This window comes from Colias philodice, chromosome 28 (genome assembly GCF_061535455.1).
Source record: "Colias philodice isolate Cphi_HAF_F1 chromosome 28, ilColPhil1 Martin Lab GWU primary, whole genome shotgun sequence".
Lineage (NCBI taxonomy): Eukaryota > Metazoa > Arthropoda > Insecta > Lepidoptera > Pieridae > Colias > Colias philodice.
In genome coordinates this window covers 5,162,801-5,187,679 of record NC_143113.1, presented here as the reverse complement: position 1 = coordinate 5,187,679, position 24,879 = coordinate 5,162,801, and the positions used below count along the sequence as shown (strand labels likewise).

At 32.8% G+C, this 24,879-nt stretch overlaps 1 protein-coding gene and 1 long non-coding RNA gene across 2 annotated transcripts; one reads left to right on the top strand and one right to left on the bottom strand.

The window, feature by feature from the left end:
• Positions 1–207: 207 nt before the first annotated feature.
• LOC149476377 (uncharacterized) lies at positions 208–16,737 on the bottom strand. The gene is made up of 4 exons (XM_089712100.1): positions 16,405–16,737; positions 4,182–4,245; positions 3,780–3,912; positions 208–989 (listed from the first exon to the last, which is right to left on the bottom strand). Exons 1-4 carry the CDS (start codon positions 16,694–16,696, stop codon positions 675–677), a joined length of 804 nt encoding a protein of 267 aa, XP_089568226.1. The 5' UTR covers positions 16,697–16,737; the 3' UTR covers positions 208–674.
• Positions 16,738–19,661: 2,924 nt separating this feature from the next.
• LOC149476376 (uncharacterized) lies at positions 19,662–20,524 on the top strand. Its single transcript, XR_016317861.1, has 2 exons — positions 19,662–19,966; positions 20,298–20,524. It is a non-coding gene; the product is annotated as an uncharacterized LOC149476376 (long non-coding RNA).
• The last annotated feature ends 4,355 nt before the right edge of the window (positions 20,525–24,879 follow it).

Genomic DNA, 24,879 nt, shown 5'->3' with positions numbered 1-24,879 from the left:
ACTATTTAAAATGAATACATAGGTATACTTAAGTTATTTTTTGAGATAAAATGCAAATTTTTATTTATTTAAACAAAAGTAAGTAAAATATCTAAATAATAATTTTATTGAGATATGAGATAAAGTTATTTTTAATCTATCCATTACCATACCACAGATTATACCTAATAAGACTACAGATAAAAAATATATTGCACTTATCGAATAATAACGCTTTGGTATTTATACAAGAAAACTGTATTTTACATAGCTATGAATTAAAAAACCTACTCTTAAAACTTTTGTACAAACTGGAATGAATAACTTGTCTTTTAAAATTAAATATTAGAGATACACTGGGATATAATTATATCAATAAATTACGTAACTATTTATATTTACATACATACAATCCGATATTATCTTAATAATATCATGCATTACAATAACATTCATATCGAAGTCTTAAATACCTACTCTTAAGTAGTTTTTTATAATAATAATATGAGCGATCGGCTTAATCTTAAAAAATTCAAGTAGAGAAATCTTGTTCTCACCATTAGTATTAAAACGTCAAAAAATTAATTGACAGTATTGAAAAAAATACATTTTAAATTATAGAATCCTTTGACCGCGAACAGCGTCAAAATTAAAAAGTTACTTGACACTGACACTGGCCATAAACAAAAAAAAGTTTATTTGTCAACATTCAAATTGAAATTCGGATACGCGGGCCGTATTGTTTCGGGGTTCACCGGCGACGGCGGTGTAGGCGGAATGTACGGATATCTCGGATACGGGTACGGGTAAGGATATCCTGTGGGTAGGAGTTGAGGGTTGTGGAAAGGAGGTAGCATGGGGGAGGGATAACTATAGGGTAGGCCAACAGAAGAAGCCGCTGCTTGAAGAATAGACGCTGCGAACGCTGGGTCACTGTATACGGCTGCGTACGGCCAAGCTACAGCTATGCGTTGGCGTTTATCTTTCATTCTTCGGTTTTGGAACCATACCTGTAAAGAAATTAACTATTAGTCTCGATATTTAAGTACATATTACTGTATGTAGCACATAGCGTAGTTTATAATCATATAACTGTACATCCTACTAATATTATAAATGCGAAAGTTTGTGAGGATGGATGTATGTATGTTTGTTACTCTTTCACACAAATACTACGCAACCGATTTCAATTAAACAAACAGAGGATAACGTAAATTAACACATAGGATAGGTTTTATCCCGGAAGTCCCATGGGAATGGGAACTATGATAGTACATATACTAAAACGCGGGCGAAGCCGCGGTCGAAAAGCTTGTACTTATTATTTTTAAATAATGTTACTAAAAACGACGGAGCTTCTCAATACGTATTTTTTCTAATTTTAATTAAATAGTCTAATGCCGTCATAAATACCAATCAAAAACGTTAAACCAATAAAACTGAATACCGGTTCGTATTCATTATATAGGAACGTTAATAAATATGTAATACATAATTACTTCGTCTTAATTACATCATACTAAATAAAACTCTTCACATATATTCGCTAATTAATTTCACACAGTTTCAACCGTTATTTGCAGAAAATTATTATTCGATCAGTCATTTTGGAAACGCGCAAAAATATTTATATTTATTGAATTAACGATTATGTATTTAAATCAAGTAAACTAATGATATTATAGTCATATAGAGGTACAGCTATCTTGTAGAAGTTAAGTTATGTGAGTAATTCATAGTTAAAAAAAAGGTATGCGTGTACTAGAGCCTACACACGTAAGAAGTGAAACTTCTTAATGACCTTAAAAATGTCACGAGTATGGCGTAACGCAAAAATGTCACGCGTACGGCGTAACGCAAAAATGTCACGCGTACGGCGTAACGCAAAAATGTTACACTAAATTTTTGTCCAACCCCGATAAAGAAGTTTCACTTCAATAGGTCATCTTATAATAAGGTAAATTTAGTTAAAACGCAAAGTTACAACTTTGTTGCAAAATTAAGAACGTATTTTGTGAGAGTATCTTAAAATTACATCATTAAGTCTTAAACCGTAATAAAATGTACAAACAAAACCCTTTAAGATGTTAAGGTTTGAAAGCTAAATGCGTCAATTAGCAGCCATCTTGCAGTTTGCGCGCGCAAAATGGCGCGCTTTTTGCATCATAGACAAGATTATTGCTTTCTACGGGAGGCGAAGGTAATAAAATATTCAGCCAAGTATTTCTCTGAACAAATTTTGTTTTACATTAATATTCTCTCTTGCGTTGAAACAAACAATTTGCAGACGCAATTAAAATGTTAAATAACATTGAATTATAAACATGTATATCTATATTACGATGCAAGAATTTAATTAACGTTCCATATTGATACAAAAAAGCACAAAGAAGCTTTCAAACACCGTGTTGATAGTTTGATAATCGTACATTTTGTGGTCATTAAAAACAAAAATTTGTTTAGCCCGACCATAGTTTATAGACCGCCATAAAGGTCCATCACAATAAACAAATACTTTACACATCAAATAGTAGCCGCTGTTTATAGGTTTTTAATTTTTTAATTGGCGCAATAGTCATAAAGCCGGCCATAATATTTGAAATGTGTTCATAATGATTTGACTTTATACGAGTTTCTTTCAAATTAATGTTTATTAACATTGTATGGCTACTGAATAATTCGGTCGGTTTTTTAACAAATTAGCGGGAGTGTAAAATTCGAATGGAGTTATAAAAACACGTGTATTTTATTTCGGTTTTCTTTTGGACGTGATAATTATGATTATGACTGCGTCATTTGCGAGAACACTTCGAATGAAATTTAAATGAGCGTACAGCTTTAGTTATTTGAATATGGAACTGTGTTTAAATTTGGAATGACCGTTATTTTCGTCTATGGTTTCGAATAACAGTTGTTTCGAATTGAAATGATTTGTAAATCGTGTACATAGTAACACAATGGCTATTAGGCTCAAATAATGGGCACATGATGAAAACGTTTTAAAGTATGATACGTCAATTAGAGCTACAATAATTTTCCATCAAGAACACTTTATGAACGGACGCTAATTCGCAGAAATCACGTTACAAATGTGTGAATTCGAAACGAAACTCAATTTACATTGCGATGTTTAAACGGGTACTTATTGTTTTAAAATAGTATTCCTTTGTTGTAAACTTTCGCTTTTACTGTATCTTTATGTTTCAGTACTGTATATTTTAGTGTTTTAGTTACTGTAATAGCTCAAATGTGTTAACAGAATTCCGCCTACATTAAACTCTCCCAATTTTTATTAATTATCTGTGACATGTTATGTTATGTCACTATTACGAAAAGTCACTAGAACGTTATAATTGAAGTGAGGTCGGTTATATTCAGGTCACAATGTGGGCGATGTTTCAAAAGTCATTAAGTTGGAAATTGTGGCTGATTATCACATTACATGTCGGTTATTGCAAATTTCATGACTCAGTGTATGAAAGTACACACTGTTAAGATCATTCAGTATTCTGGCAATAAATTTAATACGTTCTGAGTTAAATAATTATTTTATTAAACGAAAACTTATACGTCTTCAAATTGTCAGAAATAGACCAAATTTAAATGGGATTTAACAGCTTTAAAATGAAAATAGAATCATCTAAATCGGTTTACCCAGAAAGTCAAAAACACTACAGATAACAAACGCTGAAAGAATAACCATCGAATTGAGAACCTCTCTTTTTGAATTTGCTCAAAAAGTTGACCATAGACAATTTTTCTTTTTTTTTACAACAATAATAGTTAAATTATCAATTTACCTTAATAGTAGATTCTGGCAGTTGCAATTGTGCAGCCAATTCGCATCTCCTAGGCCTTGAAACGTAGTTCTCTTTCATGAATTCTTTCTCCAGCCTTGCTAGCTGCTCTCTTGTGAATGCTGTACGGTATCTCCTGTTGACAAAAGCATAAAAAATCATTAATATGTTATTTTTATATGGGAATTGTTATATATATAATAACTGCATAAAAGGAATTAAAATATTTTCAACAAGCTGAGAAGAAGAAATAATTTTTATTCAGGCGAAAATTATCCAAAACAATTGGTTAAAATGACAATTGGATTAAGACTAAGTTAAATAAAATGTATGTAAATAACTTATAGATGTTTAGTAAGTTAGTTGTAATTTGTAAATGTCCTTAAATTAGTAGATAACAATTACCTGATATTTGGATCTGGTGCAGATGAAGAGTTTGTGATTTGTTCGGATTGCGGGCTTAGTGATTCTGTAACAAAGAGAAAAGACATAAATAAAACAATCCATTTACAGTAAAACGAAAGAAGTACCTTATATTTTAAAACCTTATTTTGAATTTCGATGAAGCGTTAAAATAAACAAGTGAAATCTGAAATTTAAATTCCAGAAGCGCTAAAAGTAAACAGCATCTCCACAGAAAATAATTTAACATAAATGCTTGTAGAGATAAGTCGGCATAGACAAAACCCTCTACAAAAACTTGTACTCAAAAACAGTTAAATCACATCTAAAAATATAACAGCAATTAATAATAATAATGCGTAAAGAACACTCAAAAGGGTTATAAGTAGTACTTAAGTCGGCGCTTTTAATACAGCTTGTGTATTATCTAAATTACTGTTGTCTAGACATTAGGCTTCTGCGTTAAATGGAGCGTATCTGTATTAGCGGCTGATTTAATTTACGCGGATGTGTATTGAATAGTTTATTATCTATGGTTGAAAGTAATTAGTTTCTTTGGTAGTATAAAACAAAGTCGCTTCCCGCTCTCTCTATGTATGCTTAGATCTTTACTACGCAATATAAAATAATGTATTTTATACGGTTTTTTAATGGACGGTGATAGATGGTTCCCGAGCACGGTTTTAGTATAATAATTTGTAAGTAATTGACAAATCGAAACGCAGACTGAAAGTTAACATATTACAGATGAATCAATAAAGTTTATGATTTAATTATGTTTGATGTATGCTTTATGTGTGTTAATTAATAAAGTAACGGTGACAATTTGTTAATCTTCATACCATAAACAAAGCCAGGTGTATAGCACACATCAATACAAACGAATAACCGAATTCACAATTGACTTATCATAAAACGTGGCTTTCAACAGTAGCCGGTAGGTGTTAATTGCACGCCAGCCTTTCAAAAGGAATACATTAACACAAAACAAACACAAATAAGCTATTGTCTAATTAAATATTTTCCCATGGACACAAAGAGCGCCGATTCGGCCAAAAGCGATCGACTTTACAAATCTGATTAGTTGAAGTGGTTCTAAATTTGAAAAGGGCGCGCTATTGACACAGCGCTAAAATGTAATGCTTTCAACTCTATTGTCTATGCTCGTGATGGCCGCGTGATTGAGACGTTTTACCGCCAGTTATTGAAAGCGATTTTTAATTTTCGAAAATGTAACAGCATAAAATAGCTTAATAAGATTCCTAAAATCCTTGATAAGTGTACAAAGCTTGAATTTAATCTGTCAGCTTAAAATGGGTCAAAATCGAGTCTGAAGGAGTCGATTACATACATACAAACATACAGGTGAATCTAATAAAAGTGTGTGAAAAACTGACTTTATACTATCATTTGCAGCTTGTAGGCATGATTATCATATTAAAAATAGCATTGAAAACCGCAAATAAATGGTTGTGATTATGAAATATTTATTGCATGTCAAGTGTTTGCAACTGAGTGTTATTTTTTTAAGCACCGACACTCGAGTCGTTCCCATGCTGGGTGGCGACAGCACTCAAAAGTCAATTTGCAACAGTCTAGCCGGGCTTCCTTTCAAATACTTTTTCTACAACTTCCTCGCTCCAGCTGTCATGGCGTGTGTCTATGGATCGAGCTTCCGTATTCGATTTTCAAATGTGACATTCGAAATTGGTTTTTAAATAGACGTCGCGACGGTTTTTAAGCTGCACTAATGCACCACTTATATCGGGATGTTTTGAGTGTATCATTGACTAATTTAGCTGTAGTTTTTTCGTTCAAATTAAAACGTCCACATATTTTCTCTTCCGATTGCTTTTTAACTGTTGCTATAATGAATACTGAAATAAATGTTCTTTCTTTCTGTCGGTGTATTTTTACTAAATGGTGCACTGATGCACTTAAGTTTAATCAAGTGACTTCAACGTCGGTACATTGTTTCAAAACTCGATAATTGTCAAACAAACTGAGTGAGGCATAAATATAAATGACACACAGTTTCGTAACGCACGAAACGGTAATTCTTAGTTCTTGTGTGTGTGTGTGTGTCTGCCAAATACGTAAAAGTTTATATAATTTACAGCTTTGTCGAAATCATGCGAAACAAAACAAATTGATTAACAGCAATATTATCACCTGTGACGTTTCACGCTAATGAATCAATAATTTAAAAAGAATTGTGTTCTAAAAATATTTTATTGTACAACACTGTATATAAGGCAATGTAACACTTATGGAGTGCTAATAAATACGTATTATAGACCATACTTATAAAAAGTACCATATTATGTCTATATGCATATTATATCCATGATGTGTGAAATAACTTTTTTTTATTTTTTTTATTGGGAATAGGGACGCGCTTGACCACAATCTCGCCTGATGTACTACAACAATTGTTTAGAAAAGAAATTGTTATATCTTTAAGATTTCGATTCAAATTAAAACTTCATTGAATATTATTTAGTATAACTATTAATTCTCAACCATACCTATTACTATTATTTACGTACCTATTACCACGATATTACTGAAAACAATTCAGAACACTTGCATTATCCGGTAAAGAAAATCGTTAACACCCGTTACAATCTAGATACTATAACTATTAATCTATACTATACCTAATCTTAATTAACTACAAACCAAGCCATTAAACAGAACAATCAGTTTATCGCAATCCCATAACAAAACCGAATCAATCATTCGTAAACACATTATCTTAAACGTTCAATTAATAACCGATTCGCAACGTAATAGCCCTTGTAATAGTAAACCGATATCGATGCATCAATTACAATCGGTATTCGGTACCCTCGCCACGTGCCGCTAATTGTGTTGCCATTTCATGTTTATTGTCTATGATACGCTTTTGAATTTGGAACGTATGAATTTGAATTTGGAATTCGTTTCTTTTTCCTTTGCATTGAGTTTGGAATTTGGAATTTCAAATTTGGATGGAGAATGTTGAAAAGTAGTTTGTGAAATTATTGAATGGTACCTATAGCTCTATTTTAGCTATTGTTTGAAATGTAACTTAGATAAAATAGAGATCAAGGTTTGATAATGATAATGATATTAATGTAAATCCAATCAATATAAAAATAACATTGCTAAATCTACTTAGAACATAAGCTCTCCAACTCAACTGCATCATTTATTCAAAGAAAGTTAATTTAAAAAATCAACCCCCGGTGGAATTAAAACAATTTAGACGCACGATAGCTCGAACAATTATCCAATACACAGCCAATTATACGGTGTCATCCCCCGGCACGCTCCCCTAAGCCAATTTTCATAATAAAATCCGTATCTAGTAGTCAGCAACAATGTAATGAAGATAAATATCTCCGTAGGGAGCGGGCCCATAAAAACGGAATCAGTTTAAGCCCAATTGACAAGACCATAGACAACTGACGTGTAATTAAAAATAAAATAGCGCGCTGTCAAACGGTTGTTGGTGGCATGCTTGACCAGAGACAATAGTTTATGGTCGATTTGATTTTGGAACAGCTGCGTGTTTAACATTTTATTGGACGATTTAGGCATTAATTGTCGGACGTGTGTAATTTACAGAAACGGGGATTAATGGAATTATTTCATTATGCTATAATAAGGCTAGTTTACTCTCTAATTGACACGAAATTAGCAATGATTGATGTAACCAATCTGTCGCTTTCTTTCAAAGTTTAAAACAATTTGCTGTTTATGTGATTTTGTCCTAAACTAGCTGTGCTGGCTTCGCTCTTGTTAGCCTTAGCGTGATGATATATAGCCTATAACCTTCCTCGATGAATGGGCTATCTAACACCAAAATAATTTTTCAAATCGGACCAGTAGTTCCCGAGATTAGCGCGTTCAAACAAACAAACTCTTCAGCTATACAATATGTATTAGTAGGTACAGATATGGTTTCAAAGAAAATTCGAAAATTTCGGTACTTTAAAAAGGTTACCGCCATAATCTCATAAACATTAACGATCCTAACGGTAAGCAATAAAACAATTGGGCACAGATAATGCAAATATTTGACAAAAAGGCGGCAAATGTCAAACGTCACCTCATAATTATCATATTGACATCGATTTTAAGATGCACCGTATTGTAAAGCAATAAGGTTTAAAATCGCCCAGATATTTTCAATAGTTTTACCTGACATGTCGGCTTCTTTTCAAAATAACTGTTTTAAAATAATCATTATGGATTGTAATTAGTGCTGTTAAGCAATTTAGATAACGTAGCTTTGACAAAGTGTTTTAGGTGAAAATGTCATGTAATAAAAGCAATACCGTTATTTGAATGAAATGGATGCAGACATATTTCAAACTCAAACTCAAACATTTAAACTCAAACATTTATTTATTCAATTAGACTTCTTATAGAAGCACTTTTGAAACGTCATTACATATTTTAAAATTTACCACCGATTCGGAAAGCAGTATCTACGGAGACGAACCGGCAAGAAACTCCATAGTTGCTCTTATTAATTTATAAGAAATATCCTTGACATAACTACTCTAGGTAATGAAGATAATAGTCTAAAATGTTAAAATCCAGTTTGCACAAACTTCGATGCTTATTTGGTTAGTTATTCCCTAATAATTAGGTAATAAGAATTATTATAAGTTATATATCTATACATAATATTGTAATGAGTAGATAATGTAAAAACAATAACAAGTTTGAAATCTTTAACTTATAATTATATGTATATCTAATTATCATGAAATGCAATGAAATAATTCAATTCACCTGGAAAAGATCATTAAAAACAAATAATAGGTATGAATCGACTTTGAGATGGTAATTAAATAGTAATCATATTGATAATTGAAAGCCGAATTTAAAGTAAATCCATATGATTATAGTTAGGTACATACATACACATACTAACAAACTTGTTACCAACAAATAAATATGTAAAACATACCTTTACTCTTAGGTGACGACGGCGGCGTATTCTGTATGTCGCTATACATTTGCGTCTTCGACATAATATCAACGGACAATTCCCTCATTTTATGTTCAACCGCGTAATTCCTGAACGATTCCATTAAAAAAAAACTAAAAGCGCGCTAACTGTCAATGTCAAAACGTAATTAACACTTATGTTTATACTTTTTAAACCAGAGACAAAGCGAGGCGCGCGCGGCAAAAGTGAACTGTCAATGTCAACGTTTTATCGATATTTGAATGTGGAACGCCTCGTACTAAAAATCCATAATGCGCCAACCAATAAGGTTGAGCGTTTTTCTCCCCACCAATCAGGGCGGGGCGCTGTTTTGTCTCTTTCCCGCAAGCTTCTAAAGCTTATTTAACTGGTAACTGCTTTGTTAGGGTTGTGATACAATGAGCTTTTTGTTTTATTTTCTTTTATTATGGGTAATTATTGTATGGAATGATAGTTATAAAATACGGTTGTTTAAAGTGAATAATATGCTATAAATGACTTACCAAGCACCTAAATCGTTAAGTTAGATTGATTGGTTTTCTTTCGATCAAAAAATAAACCTAGATATTAAGTTGCAATAAATACAAAAAGATAAGATTTTAGTTAATTTCTCGTAAGCTATAATCATTTGTTAACTGTGCTACTTATTACGTACATTAATTACCTCTTATGGTATTGTTTACGGTTTACCCAACAGATTTATAGAGAGCATCAAAAATGACCCATTTAGCGTAAAACTGATCTATCGAAAAAAAATTAACGTTACACGTCGACATAGTCACGAGAAAAGTTAAGGTAAAGTAGGTATTATAAAAAATTTAGTATACGTAAAATGTACCCAGTGTACCCCAAACCTAACAATTTAATCACACCCGCGTTCAGCATCATGGAGCCTTATTGCCTGGTAACTTTATTAATACGATAACACCTTTACTGATAAAACCCTGAATACGGTGTAATTACAGTTACAGTATACAGTTTACGGCACAAAAGTCCAAAATTAATTTATGTAGTAGGTAGTTACTAGAATCTAAATGTTTTTATTTTGTAAGTTTCCGTAAGTATTTTATTTTGGTAGCTACAACTCTACCAAAAAAAATTACTGTTGTTGTTGTACTGGTAAATAACAGTTTACTACAAAGGATGTGTATAAAGTCCAAAATTAATTTATGAAGTAGGTATAGGTAGCTACTACCTTGATTGGTATAAATCTAAATGTTTTTATTTTGTAAGTTTCCGTAAGTTTTTCTGGTAGAGTTGTAGTGTTGTACTGGTAAATATAACAGTTTACTACAGTAGCTGGGTATAAAGTCCAAAATTAATTTATGAAGTAGGTAGCTACTACCTTGATTGGTATACCTAAATCTTAATGTTTTTATTTTTTAAGTTTACACAAATCAGTTTTTTAAGTTTCCGTAAGTAAGTTTTTTTGATAGAGTTGCAGTTTTTGCATGCAGTAGGTAGTTATAGGTAAACCAGAATCTGATGGCAATTAGGGAAATCAAAAAGTCTACATAATAATATTTAAGTTTACCTACCTACATATTTTTATCGTGCGCATTATTCGGTTAAATATTGTTATCTATATAGGTATATGTAGGTATATATGTTTGTTTGAACATGCTAATCTCAGGAACTACTGGTTCGATTTGAAAAATTCTTTCAGTGTTAGATAGCCCATTCTTCGAAGTAGGCTATATGTATATTATCATCTCGCTAAGACCAACAGGAGCGGAGCCACGCGGGTGAAACCGCGGAGCGCAGTTAGTGATAGATAATATTACATTTAAGTTCCAATATTATCTATCAGTTATCATACAGTAAGAATAACTTTGGAACGGAATGACTTAAATTTTAATCTAATAACACCAAGTAAAATGTCAAGAAATACCTAATTATGATTGATGTTTGTTGTTATTAAATACTAGCGGTCCGCCCCGGCTTCGCCCGTGGTACATATTTACGTTTTCTCTACATAAAAACCATCCTCGTACTTCAAGGAATATAGTAAAAAAAGAATTATCGAAATCGGTTCAGCCGTTCTCGAGTTATGCGCTTACCAACACATTTTGCGATTCATTTTTATATATAAGAAGAAGATATAGTCCATTGAATAAAAAGTTCTAGAGTGCGTGAGTTAGTAACGTAAGATGTTTCATCGGAAACATGTCAAGAGTCCCTAGGTAATAAACATACTAAAACCCCGGGACACTAGGAGGAGCCCCGGAGTGGGGGGAGGGGGAGAATGGGTCCATTTTTTCATTTTTCGCTTAAATCTCAAAAACGGTACATGTTAGAGAAAACCTTTCAAGGAAAAGTTGAAAGGCCATAAAATTATCTACAAGTTGTACCTAAATCATTTTTTCCTATATCCTACCGTTTCTGAGTTATACGCAGTAAAAAATGATTTTGGCTCAAACAATTTCCCCATACTACACATCAATCGATCAAAAAATATTTCTTTCTTCCAAAAAACTCAAATGTGCAACTTGTGACCGGTACAGATAGATTGCTCTTAATTAGGTCTATAATTGGTAAAATAAACACATTCCTCCATGGAAGCCTTTAGGAGGAATCGATTGTCAAAATATTATATTAGGGTAGTTTGAGTTACTGAACTTGATCTTTTTATTTTTTTCTTCCAAAAAACTCAAAAGTGCAACTTGTGACCGGTACATATAGATTGCTCATAATTAGGTCTATCATTGATAAAAATACCAGATTCCACCACGGAGGCGTTTACGGGGAATTGAATTTTATTAGGGTAGTTACGATACTTGAACTTTTTATTTTTTTTCTTCCAAAAAACTCAAAAGTGCAACCTGTGACCAGTACTAATAGATTGCTCTTAATTAGGTCTATAATTGGTAAAATAAACACATTCCTCCATGGAAGCCTTTAGGAGGAATCGATTGTCAAAATATTATATTAGGGTAGTTTGAGTTACTGAACTTGATCTTTTTATTTTTTTCTTCCAAACAACTCAAAAGTGCAACTTGTGACCAGTACTGATAGATTGCTCTTAATTAGGTCTATAATTGGTAAAATAAACACATTCCTCCATGGAAGCCTTTAGGAGGAATCGATTGTCAAAATATTATATTAGGGTAGTTTGAGTTACTGAACTTGATCTTTTTATTTTTTACTTCCAAAAAACCCAAAAGTGCAACTTGTGACCGGTACAGATAGATTGCTCATAATTAGGTCTATCATTGATAAAAGTACTAGATTCAACCACGGAGGCGTTTACAGGGAATTGAAATTTATTAGGGTAGTTAGATACTTGAACTTTCTATTTTTTTTTCTTCCAAAAAACTCAAAAGTGCAACTTGTGACCGGTACCGATAGATTGCTCATAATTAGGTCTATCACTGATAAAAAAACCAGATTCCACCATGGAGGCGTTTAGGAGGTATTGAATTTTATTAGGGTAGTTACGATACTTGAACTTTTTAACTAACTACCCTAATAAAATTCAATTCCCGGTAAACGCCTCCAAGGTGGAATCTGTTATTTTTATCAATGATAGACCTAATTATGAGCAATCTATCTGTACTGGTCACAAGTTGCACTTTTGAGTTTTTTGGAAGAAAAAAAATAAAAAGTCCAAGTATCGTAACTACCCTGATAAAATTCAATTCCCCGTAAACGCCTCCGTGGTAGAATCTGGTATTTTTATCAATGATAGACCTAATTATGGGCAATCTATCTGTACCGGTCACAAGTTGCACTTTTGAGTTTTTTGGAAGAAAAAAATAAAAAGATCAAGTTCAGTAACTCAAACTGCCCTAATATAATATTTTGACAATCGATTCCTCCTAAAGGCTTCCATGGAGGAATGTGTTTATTTTACCAATTATAGATCTAATTAAGAGCAATCTATCAGTACCGGTCACAAGTTGCACATTTGAGTTTTTTGGAAGAAAGAAATATTTTTTGATCGATTGAGGTGTAGTATGGGGAAATTGTTTGAGCCAAAATCATTTTTTACTGCGTATAACTCAGAAACGGTAGGATATAGGAAAAAATGATTTAGGTACAACTTGTAGATAATTTTATGGCCTTTCAACTTTTCCTTGAAAGTTTTTCTCTAACATGTACCGTTTTTTAGATTTAAGCGAAAAATGAAAAAATGGACCCAATCCCCCCCTCCCCCCCCCTCCGGGGCTCCTCCTTGTGTCCCGGGGTTTTAGTATGTTTATTATCTAGGGACTCTTGACATGTTTCCGAAGAAACATTTTACGTTACTAACTCACGCACTCTAGACCCCCCTTAGAGGGACTCATTCAATGGACTAATAAGACTATAATCCAATAATTTATTTTTGATCTCTTTTCTTACAGATGGCGTGAGTTGAGTTATTATATTAGTGTAATAAGATATCTTACATTACTTATAAATACCTACTTCCACATCTACCATATTCTTTTCTACAGAAATTAGAATTCTAGACACAAAGCGTCAAAAACGAAGCGTAAAACAATAAACAATTCCCCGTATCTATCCACAACATGGAAGCAATAAAACCAAAATATTTACCAAAAACTAAACGGTTATAAAAGAGAAATTTCCACCACAATGCACCAGTCTATAATTGAGCAAACAATTGTTGAACGTTAAAAGAAAACTATTGTCTATGCCCCATTGTTTTGGCGGCAAAATTGACAAATGTCACGCTGCGACAAAATGGCGGGTTTCCAAACTTTGTATTATGATAAAACAATAGTTTTGAAAAGGATAGCTACCGTTCGCGGTAGGTTTTCGGGATAATTTGTCAAAATTATAGCGTGAAGTATTTAGAAGTTGGTTTTTACGCGAACAATCTTTTATTATGACGATTCACTTTAAATTCAAGAACAACCGGTTTTTCAATATTATGGCTTCCTTATACGCAAATTAGCCTTATTAAAATATATTATATCCAAGGCAAAGCTAACTATATTATTATGTAATTTACGTATATTTTATTGAAAAACAAATTTACGAGTTACTATAGGTACAGCCATATAGTAACTCGTACTATACTAGTACGTAGTAGTACTATAGGTATAGTCAAGTGGCTTCCTGTTAGCGTAGCGTTCCATAGAATACCTAGACTACGAATTTAGTTAGTTTATCTACAGCTTACGTCAATCTCATACATTCGTAGTCTATTCTATTGAACGCTACGCTAACAGAAAGCCACTTGACTAGGGGGGCAGGTTGTCCCACTATCGGTATACTAAGCGCGAAATGAGCTTAGAATTATACCGACGGTGGGACACTCTGTATAGTGTCAACAATTTTCCTATGTAGGTACCTACTTATTTGAGCTGTATAAGTAAAAAGAACTATATATACTTAGATCATTTTGGTACCTATAAGAAGGTATGATTAATTGATTAGTTCCTAGTAAAATAGCTGAAACATCCAGATTACGCCTATTCCATTGGATAAACAACTGTATCATATGAACACATAGTAGGGAAATAGGTGCAATAAGTGTCTATTGTTTAGTTAATCTCATATTGTGTACCTATGATACTTAATGAAATACCTACCTACTTGCTTAATTCGTTTTTCTTTCTATGTGTTCACTACTTAGGTATTACAAGCAACACTTTCTTTGGTAATAATATGTAATCAAATAAACAGTAGGTACCTACAGTTCAAGCCAATTAATTACACGGCCAAATACCATAAAACAACCTATAAAACAAAGTCTCTTTTTCTGTCCCTATGTATGCTTAAATCTTAAAAACTACGCAACGGATTTTGATGCGGCATTTTTAAATACTTAGATAGAGTGATTCAAGAGGAAGGTTTTAGTATATAATTTATTAGGTTTTAGACAAAGGGGTCGAAACCGCGGGCGGAAATGCTAGTCCTACTAATATTATAAATGCGAAAGTTTGTGAGGATGTGTGTGTGTTTGCTACTCTTTCACGCAAATACTACTGAACCGATTACAATGAAATTTAGCACACATATAGAGGGTAACTTGGATTAGGTTTCATCCATGGGAACGGGAACTATGCGCTTTTTCCTTTGAAAACGCGGGCGAAGCCGCGGGCGGAAAGCTAGTATAGAATAAATTCAAAAGAAAAGTATCATCTCTATCTCAATTAAAGTTTACCATTCACACTTGTCAAAACATTGAATATAAACGTATTGACTTTGAATAAAATCCCAAATACCATAACAAGGGTGTCACCCCAATAATACAAATATGATACAAATATTTTGCAAACATAAACACATTAATAGACAACAGGGTCGCACCCTTTTTATTGTGCATTCTGTTATCAACCTGTTAATCTGTATTGAATTGATGCGTGAATGGGAAGCTTTTTGTCATTTTTTTTTTTGTTGTGACTTGTGTTCGATTTTATCGTAGCCATTTTTTTTGTCTTTGTGCTATGTTTTTAATTTGATTGTGATGCAGAGAAAAAGCATGGATATGGTTTTTGATGTATCTTCTTGTAAACTGATTTTTTTTAGATTACTGTCCTAGATGTTTTTTTTTGTGTGGTGATTGTCAATGTTAGCCAGAAGGCTACCTACTACATTTTAACGCGACGCGAGTCCTAGATGTGTTCTGAATATTGTAGGTAGGATTTATCATAATAATTTGTACTCTGTAAATTTAAAATTAAATAAATACCTAATTCTTAACATCAATTAATGTTATAAACGAATACGAATCATAAAGGTAGTAAGTAGCATGTAAGTAGTAACCAATTCTTTGTAGGTACTTAACTGTTTTTTTTTTTCGTTTTTTTCATTTCAATCGACTCCTAGTACAATTATATAAATATCGAAATTAATACAATGGCAAAAAAAATTACTCGACTTGTATTTTTGTTTGTTTGTACGCGGCCGTCGCTACAAAGGTGCCGACGGTACCGCTAAGCTATAAACAAATATAGAGTCTTTAGGATTTTATTGCACATTATTATATTTTAGGGCACTAAAATTAAATTGGAGTCCGTTAGGATATTTTATTTTTATTTCTAGCCCCTTTTATTATTTGCTAAACTCCAATTTTCGAAAAATTACTCATTAAGATAATTATTTTATGCTATTTTTTGTTCTTTTTCCACTATTTTGGTTCTTATTTGCTAAACAATAAAAAGCGCAATAATTTTTCAACTAATGTAAAATATACCTAGTTTGGTAACAAACATCATTATTCCTTTTCCACATAAGAAAAAAAAAACATTTTTTTTTCCACAAAAAGGTATTCCAAAAAGATCTTACCATGGGGTCTATCTTCAGCACCGTCGCTATCCACCTCGCTCCTCACACTGCCCGGGCTAGACCTCTTCAGATCCTCCCCTTGATAATCATTCCTTTTTTCATACATAAAAAACGGAAAATTCGGCACACGATTTTGAAAATAGTACCCCACTTTCTTCACGTCATCGTCTTCATTATAATCCTGTATCGTATTCTCAATATCGATTTCCGGCGACCGCCTATCGATACCAACAATCGATTCTATAGAGAAATTCTTTGAGGGAATTTTCGTTTGTTTCGATTCCGATTCCATTATCGATTCACACACGCACTGGCCACTCACGATTTTGAATTTCGAACGTCTGAAGCTGACTGAACGTTCCTGGGCTTTGCGAGATGAGGTGACCACGCCTTGTATGTGTGGGGGAGGCTTTATTTAATATCTCCTAGGGAATTTGACTTCTATTGTGTTTATATAAGGTTGAAATTTGCTTGTATGTACATTCCTTTATGTAATATAAACAGGCGATTTTGAACTCTATTTTCTTTCTCATAGAGATGAAAGTTATAAAATGTGTTTGTAGAAAAGAATATTGAGCTTTATTCCAATGAGATAAGAGCTTGTACTTAAATGTAAGGAAAGGCTGCATCGTAATTATTGCTTAGGAAATATAGACTTTATTCTCATAGTAATAAAGTTGATTTTTTTATTGCTTTGAACAGTCATAATCTGTTGTGGTATACAAAAAATGTTTTTTTGTAATAGTTTTATTACCTTCGAACCGAGGTTATTAAATTGTTATTTATTTATTGCAAGCTATTAGGCAGAAAAATGTGAACTTACCACGAAGGGAAAAAGGATTTTTTGTTATTTTTGCCTCATTTTAATAGTTTTACACTCATTTTAATAGATAGTATCTATTAAACTCAAATGAAGGGAAACATTAGAAATGTGTAAGAAAGTAAATTCTTATTACTAATTTATTATTACTCTACTTCAGTATTTATTTGAGCTTACTGTGGGACTAGGTCGATTTGTGTAATAATGTCCTATAATATTTATTTATTATTTAGGTATTATTTATTTAAACCCTGAACTTACCTTTTTGTGAAGAAAAATTGATTGTATGTCATTTATTCTTACCCTGCTCAATTTAAACAACATAGGTACCTATACCATCTTTACCTTTTAACTTATACCATCAATCTGTACTGTACTAGTATTAATTATTATAAAGCTGAGGAATAAATGCGAAAGTATAAACTCTGTCTGTATGTCTGTCTGTTACTCAATCACGCCTAAACTACTGAACCAATTTGCATGAAATTTGGTATGGAGATATTTTGATACCCGAAAAAGGACATAGGCTACCTTTTATTGCGAAATATGTACCCCAGGCAAAGCCGGGGCGGACCTCTAGTAGGCTATATAGGTATCATCACGCTAAGACCATCAGGAGCGGAGCAATGCGGGTAAAACCGCGGGAAACAGCTAGTCTATAAATAGCGATTTTTAATTACCTAATAACTATTATTCTTTGTGTTATTTTTTTAATTAATCACATTAACATGCGTTTAAACTTAAAAGTTACCTACTTTATTATTACTTAGGTACTAGAGGTCCGCCCCGGCTTCGCCCGTGGTACATGTTTCGCAATAAAAGGTAGCCTATAATGTCCTTTCTCGGGTATCAAAATATCTCCATACCAAATTTCATGCAAATTGGTTCAGTAGTATAGGCGTGATTGAGTAACAGACAGACAGAGTTACTTTCGCATTTATAATATTAGTATGGATTAAAAAAGGTTAAGGATAAACCAAAAAAATAATTAATTTACTATATTCTAGCGGCCGGCGCCGGCTTCGCCCGTGGTACATATTTACGTTTTCTCTACATAAGAACCATCCTCGTACTTCAAGGAATATTAGGTATAAAAAGAATTGAGGAAATCGGTTCAGCCGTTCTCAAGTTATGCGCTTACCTTTTGCGATTCATTTCTATTTCTATTACCTATAGATAGTGAATAAATCGTTTTAAAAACTGTTAAAAAGACTTTTTATTTGAAGTTTGTTAATTTACAGACACGTTTTCTGTGACTCGGTCGGTATATTGACTTAAAATTATTATCGATTAGGTAGATATAGGTAACCCGCAGCTTCATCCGCGTTTTCAAAGAAAACCCCGAATAGTTCCCATTCCCGTGGGATTTCCGGGATAAAAAGTAGCCTATGTGATATGTCTTATTCTGGGTCTTCAGCTACCTACACGCTAAATTTCATTGAAATTGGTTCGTACCTATTTGCGTGAAAAAGTAACAAACATCCATCCATCCTCAATTTCGCATTTTTATTATTAGCAGGATAACCATAGTTATAATTAGGGCCGGGATATTTATCCGGGCCCTAATTATCACTATATAGGTATTAATTTTTAATAGGTAATACATATATTTATGTACCTACCTATTAAAAATTTCGAAATATCTATACTTAATATTATAAAGCTGAAGAGTTTGTTTGTTTGTTTGAACGCGCTAATCTCGAGAACTACTGGTCCGATTTGAAAAATTCTTTCGGTGTTAGATAGCTCATTTATCGAGGAAGGCTATAGGAGAGGAGCCACGGGTGACGGGGGTGAAACCGCGCGGAGCGGCTAGTGTTCATATAAAATGGACTGAAAAAACTAAAATATGGAAAAAATATGTACAATAAAAGTAACAACATTTTTAATAAAGCTTTTGTTAAAAATTACAATTATAATCAACTTCCGATTCACTAACATTTAATTTGCAGTAAATAATCACGTGTTTTTTTAAATCTTCCACACAGCATACCTACCTACTGTTAATTTTTTTTAGGATAATAATATGAAATCCTTTGTTTTTTTTTCTATGACGTACCTAACTAAATTTTTGCCTAGCAACTTCAAAAACGGGTCCTTTCGATTCAGAAATCTTCTTTTCTATATTTTGGATAATCTTTAATTTTACTTTGAGTGAAGTTGAAGAATTCTCGAGCACCATTATCAGAGAATTTTTAGAAAACTCATAGCGCTGATAAAAATATGGATACATTTATTGATATTTTGTGAAATATGGATTTACATTTAAAATAGGGAAAAATATGGAAAATAAAACCTGAATTTTCACGATCTAAACAACATATTTACTGTGGATAATATTAGATATAGATATTATATACTATATACTTTATATTATATACTAGATATTATTCTGTGGTAACTGCATAATAATTAATTTATACTGTAATTAATTTTGGTATTTTAACCTCGTAACGCCCAGATACCTATTAAAAGGCATGCAGCTCGATAGTGGTACCGGCCCAAGCTGTTATCCAACTTTATGACATAAACGCCCACGGTACCTTTTTAAAGGTATCTGACAGTATCTGATTTGAAAACGCCGTAACATTTTAAATTACGCGCCAAATCTAATTACTGTTTTTTATCCGGCTACTGGAAAGTATGTTTTTGTCTATGGTTAAGCAATAGTGCCAATAGAAAAATAAAATATATGTAATTTCCGGCGAAAAGTCTGGCCATCTTGACTGACTAGAGGACGTGGTAAGTTCAATCCATGATTATTGATGCAATCTTAGGTTTTTAACTGAGAGTATCTTACTCTGCTTGTTGACAAATAAGTAAATATTATAATTACATTTAGATTTACGCGAAAATAAAGAATATGCGTGTAAAATAACCTCGTAAAATCTGGATACCTTTTAGAAGGTATAAGAGTATTAACATATTATTGGATTTTAAAAGGTATAAGGGAATAAACCACTAATCAATTTGATTTGCCTTTGAAACTTATGATTTAGACTGTTTTCTCCTTCATAATATAAAGTAAATTATTTAGTCAGTTACAGAATATTTTAGTACCTATCCTTTTCAGGTAACCCAATGAGAGATGAGCAAATCGAAGAAGCTTTAGAAGTATTAAATCAGTCAGATATAGAAGAGTATGAACTATTTGGAGATGAGGATTACAACATATAAACCAAAACCAAGAAAGCTCTTCCAGTTCTGAAGAATCTGAAAATAATATTTTTTTATTAAAAACCAACTCTTATTTGCGAAATTATTTAAAATTTCTATAGAAATATATCAATTTACCTACTATCATTCTGATTTTAAAAGGTATATGGGTTGCTATTATATAGTGTTTTTGGGTCCAATTTAGAAACTTGCTAATTTTTGCTTCTGTCATCTGTTGGAAGTGGATTTCTTCTGATAGAAATCCTAAAACACGTGATAAACTAGCCTTTAAAAATAATAAGTACAGAAAATAATGATCATATTGTTCAAAAATTGATATTTTTTTCTCAGATTGCTAGTGTGAGATATCTTTTTGGTCATTAAAATTTTGGAAGACATGTATTAATCCAAATATTTATGTTCATTGTTTTTTGTAATATAAAATAAACCCTATATTGTCTACCGCTAATCAATAATTTAAAAAATACGAATTTTGCGAAATCGGGTTTTGTAATACATTAAAGCCCATATGCCTAAATAAAGAATAACGAATTTGGGGTTATTTAGTGTCTCAAAACCTTCCACTGACATACATTTACATGCAGAAAAAATCCCACGCTCATACGGAAATAATAAGGCACTTTTTTTAGATTTTATCACCTCCGGGTCCGCACCATGTGAACCTTTTAAAAGGTACTTGGGCTGCAAGCCAATGTTTGGTAAAAATAGCCTGGGCGTTACGAGGTTATGTTACGAAAATATACACCATTAGTGTCCTCTAGCGGTGAATAGCCATTTATTTATAAAAGCGCCATCTGTTGTGGAGTAGTATGAATCACGTTAACTGTCAAAAGTTTTATTTTATCTGTGACATAACTCGTTGTACAATGAATGCGCTAGATGGCGTGTTTATCATAAATTAATAAATTTTGCTTTGTTTCCTTTTTGAAGTGAAACTTCTTTATCGGGGTTAGAAAAAAATTTAGTGTAACATTTTTTCGTTACGCGTGACATTTCTCGTTACGCGCTATCTTTTTTTTTATCCCTACCACGCGTGTGATTCGACGTATTTCTGTAAAAATAAGATCATAAAGAAGTTTCACTTCTTACGTGTGTACAGTAGTTAGTACACGCACACATTTTTTCTTTTACAAGATTATTGAAGTAAACAATTTTGAAGGTGGAATTCAATACAATAAATGGAAAGGAAGTCTGCAAAACAACTTTTGCCGAAATATGTAGATCCTAGTTGGCATTTGAAACACACTTTCATTTCTACATAGACTACAGGCCCGTGTTGAAAAAATTATGGGTCATTTGACCCACCACCTGACCTATCTAGAATGATATAAGAGCATAAAATAATAAGATTCAGCACTATGACGTAACTCGTAAGCTGTCCACCTGAGTGCAGATGAGAATTCGAAAGTTCAGGTAGAGATTTTCTCCCCTTGTCTCCATGATTTTTGTACGGCGTTGCGGAATAATGGCTTAAAAGCAGTATAGAAATAGTATGACACAGATGCCGTACAAAAATGGTGGTCCACAAAGTCGGAATTTATTTTTATTTTTCGACAGTTGCCGGGGTAAATTTGCTCATTTGATTTTGTACGGCATCTGTGTCATACTATTTCTATTCTACTTTTAATCAATTATTCCGCAACGCCGTACAAAAATCATGGAGACAAGGGGAGAAAATCTCTACCTGAACCTTCGAATTCTCATCTGCACTCAGGTGGACAGCTTACAAGTGACGTCATAGTGCTGAATTTTATTATTTTATGCTCTTATATCGTTCTAGATAGGTCACCTGGTGCACATGAGTAGAAAGACGGAACAGAGACTAAGCTTCTTAAGAACGTGCAAAATTGTTACCTATTTTGGTAGGGTTGTCACAATAGGTTAAGACAAATTAAACAAAACATTTGTTAAATAGTTTTATAATTACACACAATTACATACATACTTACAAATGTTAAACTTGTAATAATAATGAAAGGTAAAAACACACCGTGTACAATTCTCTTCTTATTAAAAAAGGATCTAATAAAATAAACGCAAGTAGGTACTTACTTGAAAAAGTAATAATCAAAATATTTACTCACCTATTGTACTCCCTGGGATAGTTGAAGTATGATATATTTTTAGTTTTTCTAGTATGATTCATACACACAGTACAATAAACAACCCTTTTTAACAATAAAATATTACGTTTTATATTAAAATATTCAAACTTGCAAGTTGCAACTAATAAAACAAACAACGTGCGTCGTATCAACCCTGAGACTGTCCTCAGCCTGTGCAAGCGCAAACCGGTTTTTTCCAGAATCGCTGCGTACGCGACAAGCGGCCTGAGGTCACACACACATGCCCCGCGTACTTGTAGTAGTGCAATCGATTCGCGCGGTTGTTTGAAGCTTAGTCTCTGTTCCGTCTTTCTACTCATGTGCCTGGTGGGTCAAATGACCCATAATTTTTTCAACACGGGCCTGTAGTCTAACAGTGTTGAGATATTTTATTCTCGTATGTAACATTTTCCGAATTGCAAATTACAAAACGGATTTGTCGAATTTTATTAAAAAATAAACAAGTTCACCATGATTTATCAAAAGCAAGAAGGCAGTCATGCGATTTATAGTGTATTAAGGAAAAACTAAAAAAACACACCAAGTAGGACTTATCAAATTCTTTATTTACTGCATTATAATAAACCAGCTTTCCGCCCGCGGCTTCGCCCGCGTTTTCAAAGAAAAACCCGTTCCCGTAGGATTTCCGGGATAAAACCTATCCTATGTCCTTTCTCGGGTATCAAAATATCTCTATACCAAATTTCATGCAAATTGGTTCAGTAGTTAAGGCGTGATTGAGTAACAGACAGACAGACAGAGTTACTTTCGCATTTATAATATTAGTATGGATATAGGTATTAGGTAATGTAGGTAATAAAAAACAACGTAGTACGATCGTATCGAAACAGTATTTTACCAAAAGGTACGACAACGGGGACCAAAAATCTTTATTTTTTGTCCCTGCTAACTTCGCAAAAAATATTTCCTCATCAATCTATCTTACACTTACGTGTGTCGAATGTATAAAGCCTATTCGAGTAATTGTTTTAAGAACAGAATATGTAATTAGACTATTGTCTAAGTTAAGTATATATATGTATAACAATATGTATGTAAATGTATTATTGTATTTTCTTAATTGTTGAAAAACAATGAACCAACAAGATTTATTTAATATCTGACTGCCACACAAGGGCTACGAAGTTAAGTATTTAAATTTAAATCTTTCTTATTGGAAATACAAAAACAATGAATATTATTTCTGTAAGAAATATTTACCTAGGTTATATACTGTTAAAATTAAATTTTTAAATCCATGTTACATGTAGGTACACGTACACAAATATACAGGGTGTCCCACTATTGGTATACTAAGCGCGAAGGGACTTGAAGTTTTGCATACTCTGATCACGTAAAAAATACTTAAAAAACAAAATTAAGCCAAACATTTTTTGCTTAATTTTTCCTTAAAATCCATGTTTTCGTCTCTAGCTTCGCGCAGCCAGCAAATACCGCTTCGCTACTGTGAGCATTTTGTCTATGAAAACATAAACGATAGCTCACGTGCGGGTGGTAAAGTTGAGCGGGTTGCTTGTTAGGGGTGTACACATAGAGTCTTAAGAATTCATACATATATTTGTCAAAAAAATGCGTCTGGAATTTTATAAGTAAGTATTTTTTACGTACTCAGCGTATGCAAAACTATAACCTCCTTGGGGCTTAGTATACCGTTGCTGGGACACCCTGTATAATCAGTACATAGGAAAGGAAAAGGGCAAACATTAATAGAAAGTAAAGAAAGAAACACATAAAAATGTATACCTAGGTACTCATTAAATATCAAATAATGAAAAAAAAGTGATCTACTTGCTACTAGATAAATTAATTTTTCCTTTTTTTCAAGTCTTTTGTCTTCACACAGTGATCGTTGTCATCATGTAGTATTGGATAACCCGCTTCTTATGTGTCACCATCTTTCCCTGAAAATAAGATGAATTAATATCTTCTTATATATAAAAATGAATCGCAAAATGTGTTGGTAAGCGCATAACTCGAGAACGGCTGAACCGATTTCGATAATTCTTTTTTTATTATATTCCTTGAAGTACGAGGTTGGTTTTTATGTAGAGAAAACGTAAATATGTACCACGGGCGAAGCCGGGGCGGACAGCTAGTCTTATATATAAAAATGAATCGCAAAATGTGTTGGTAAGCGCATAACTCGAGAACGGCTGAACCGATTTCGATAATTCTTCTTTTATTATATTCCTTAAAGTACGAGGATGGTTTTTATATAGAGAAAACGTAAATATGTACCACGGGCGAAGCCGGGGCGGACTGCTAGTTTTTTAATATAATCCAAATTAAATAACATCATTTGTCACCCATTATTTGAAGGTAAACCGCCATTATCATTTCAATTTCGGAATA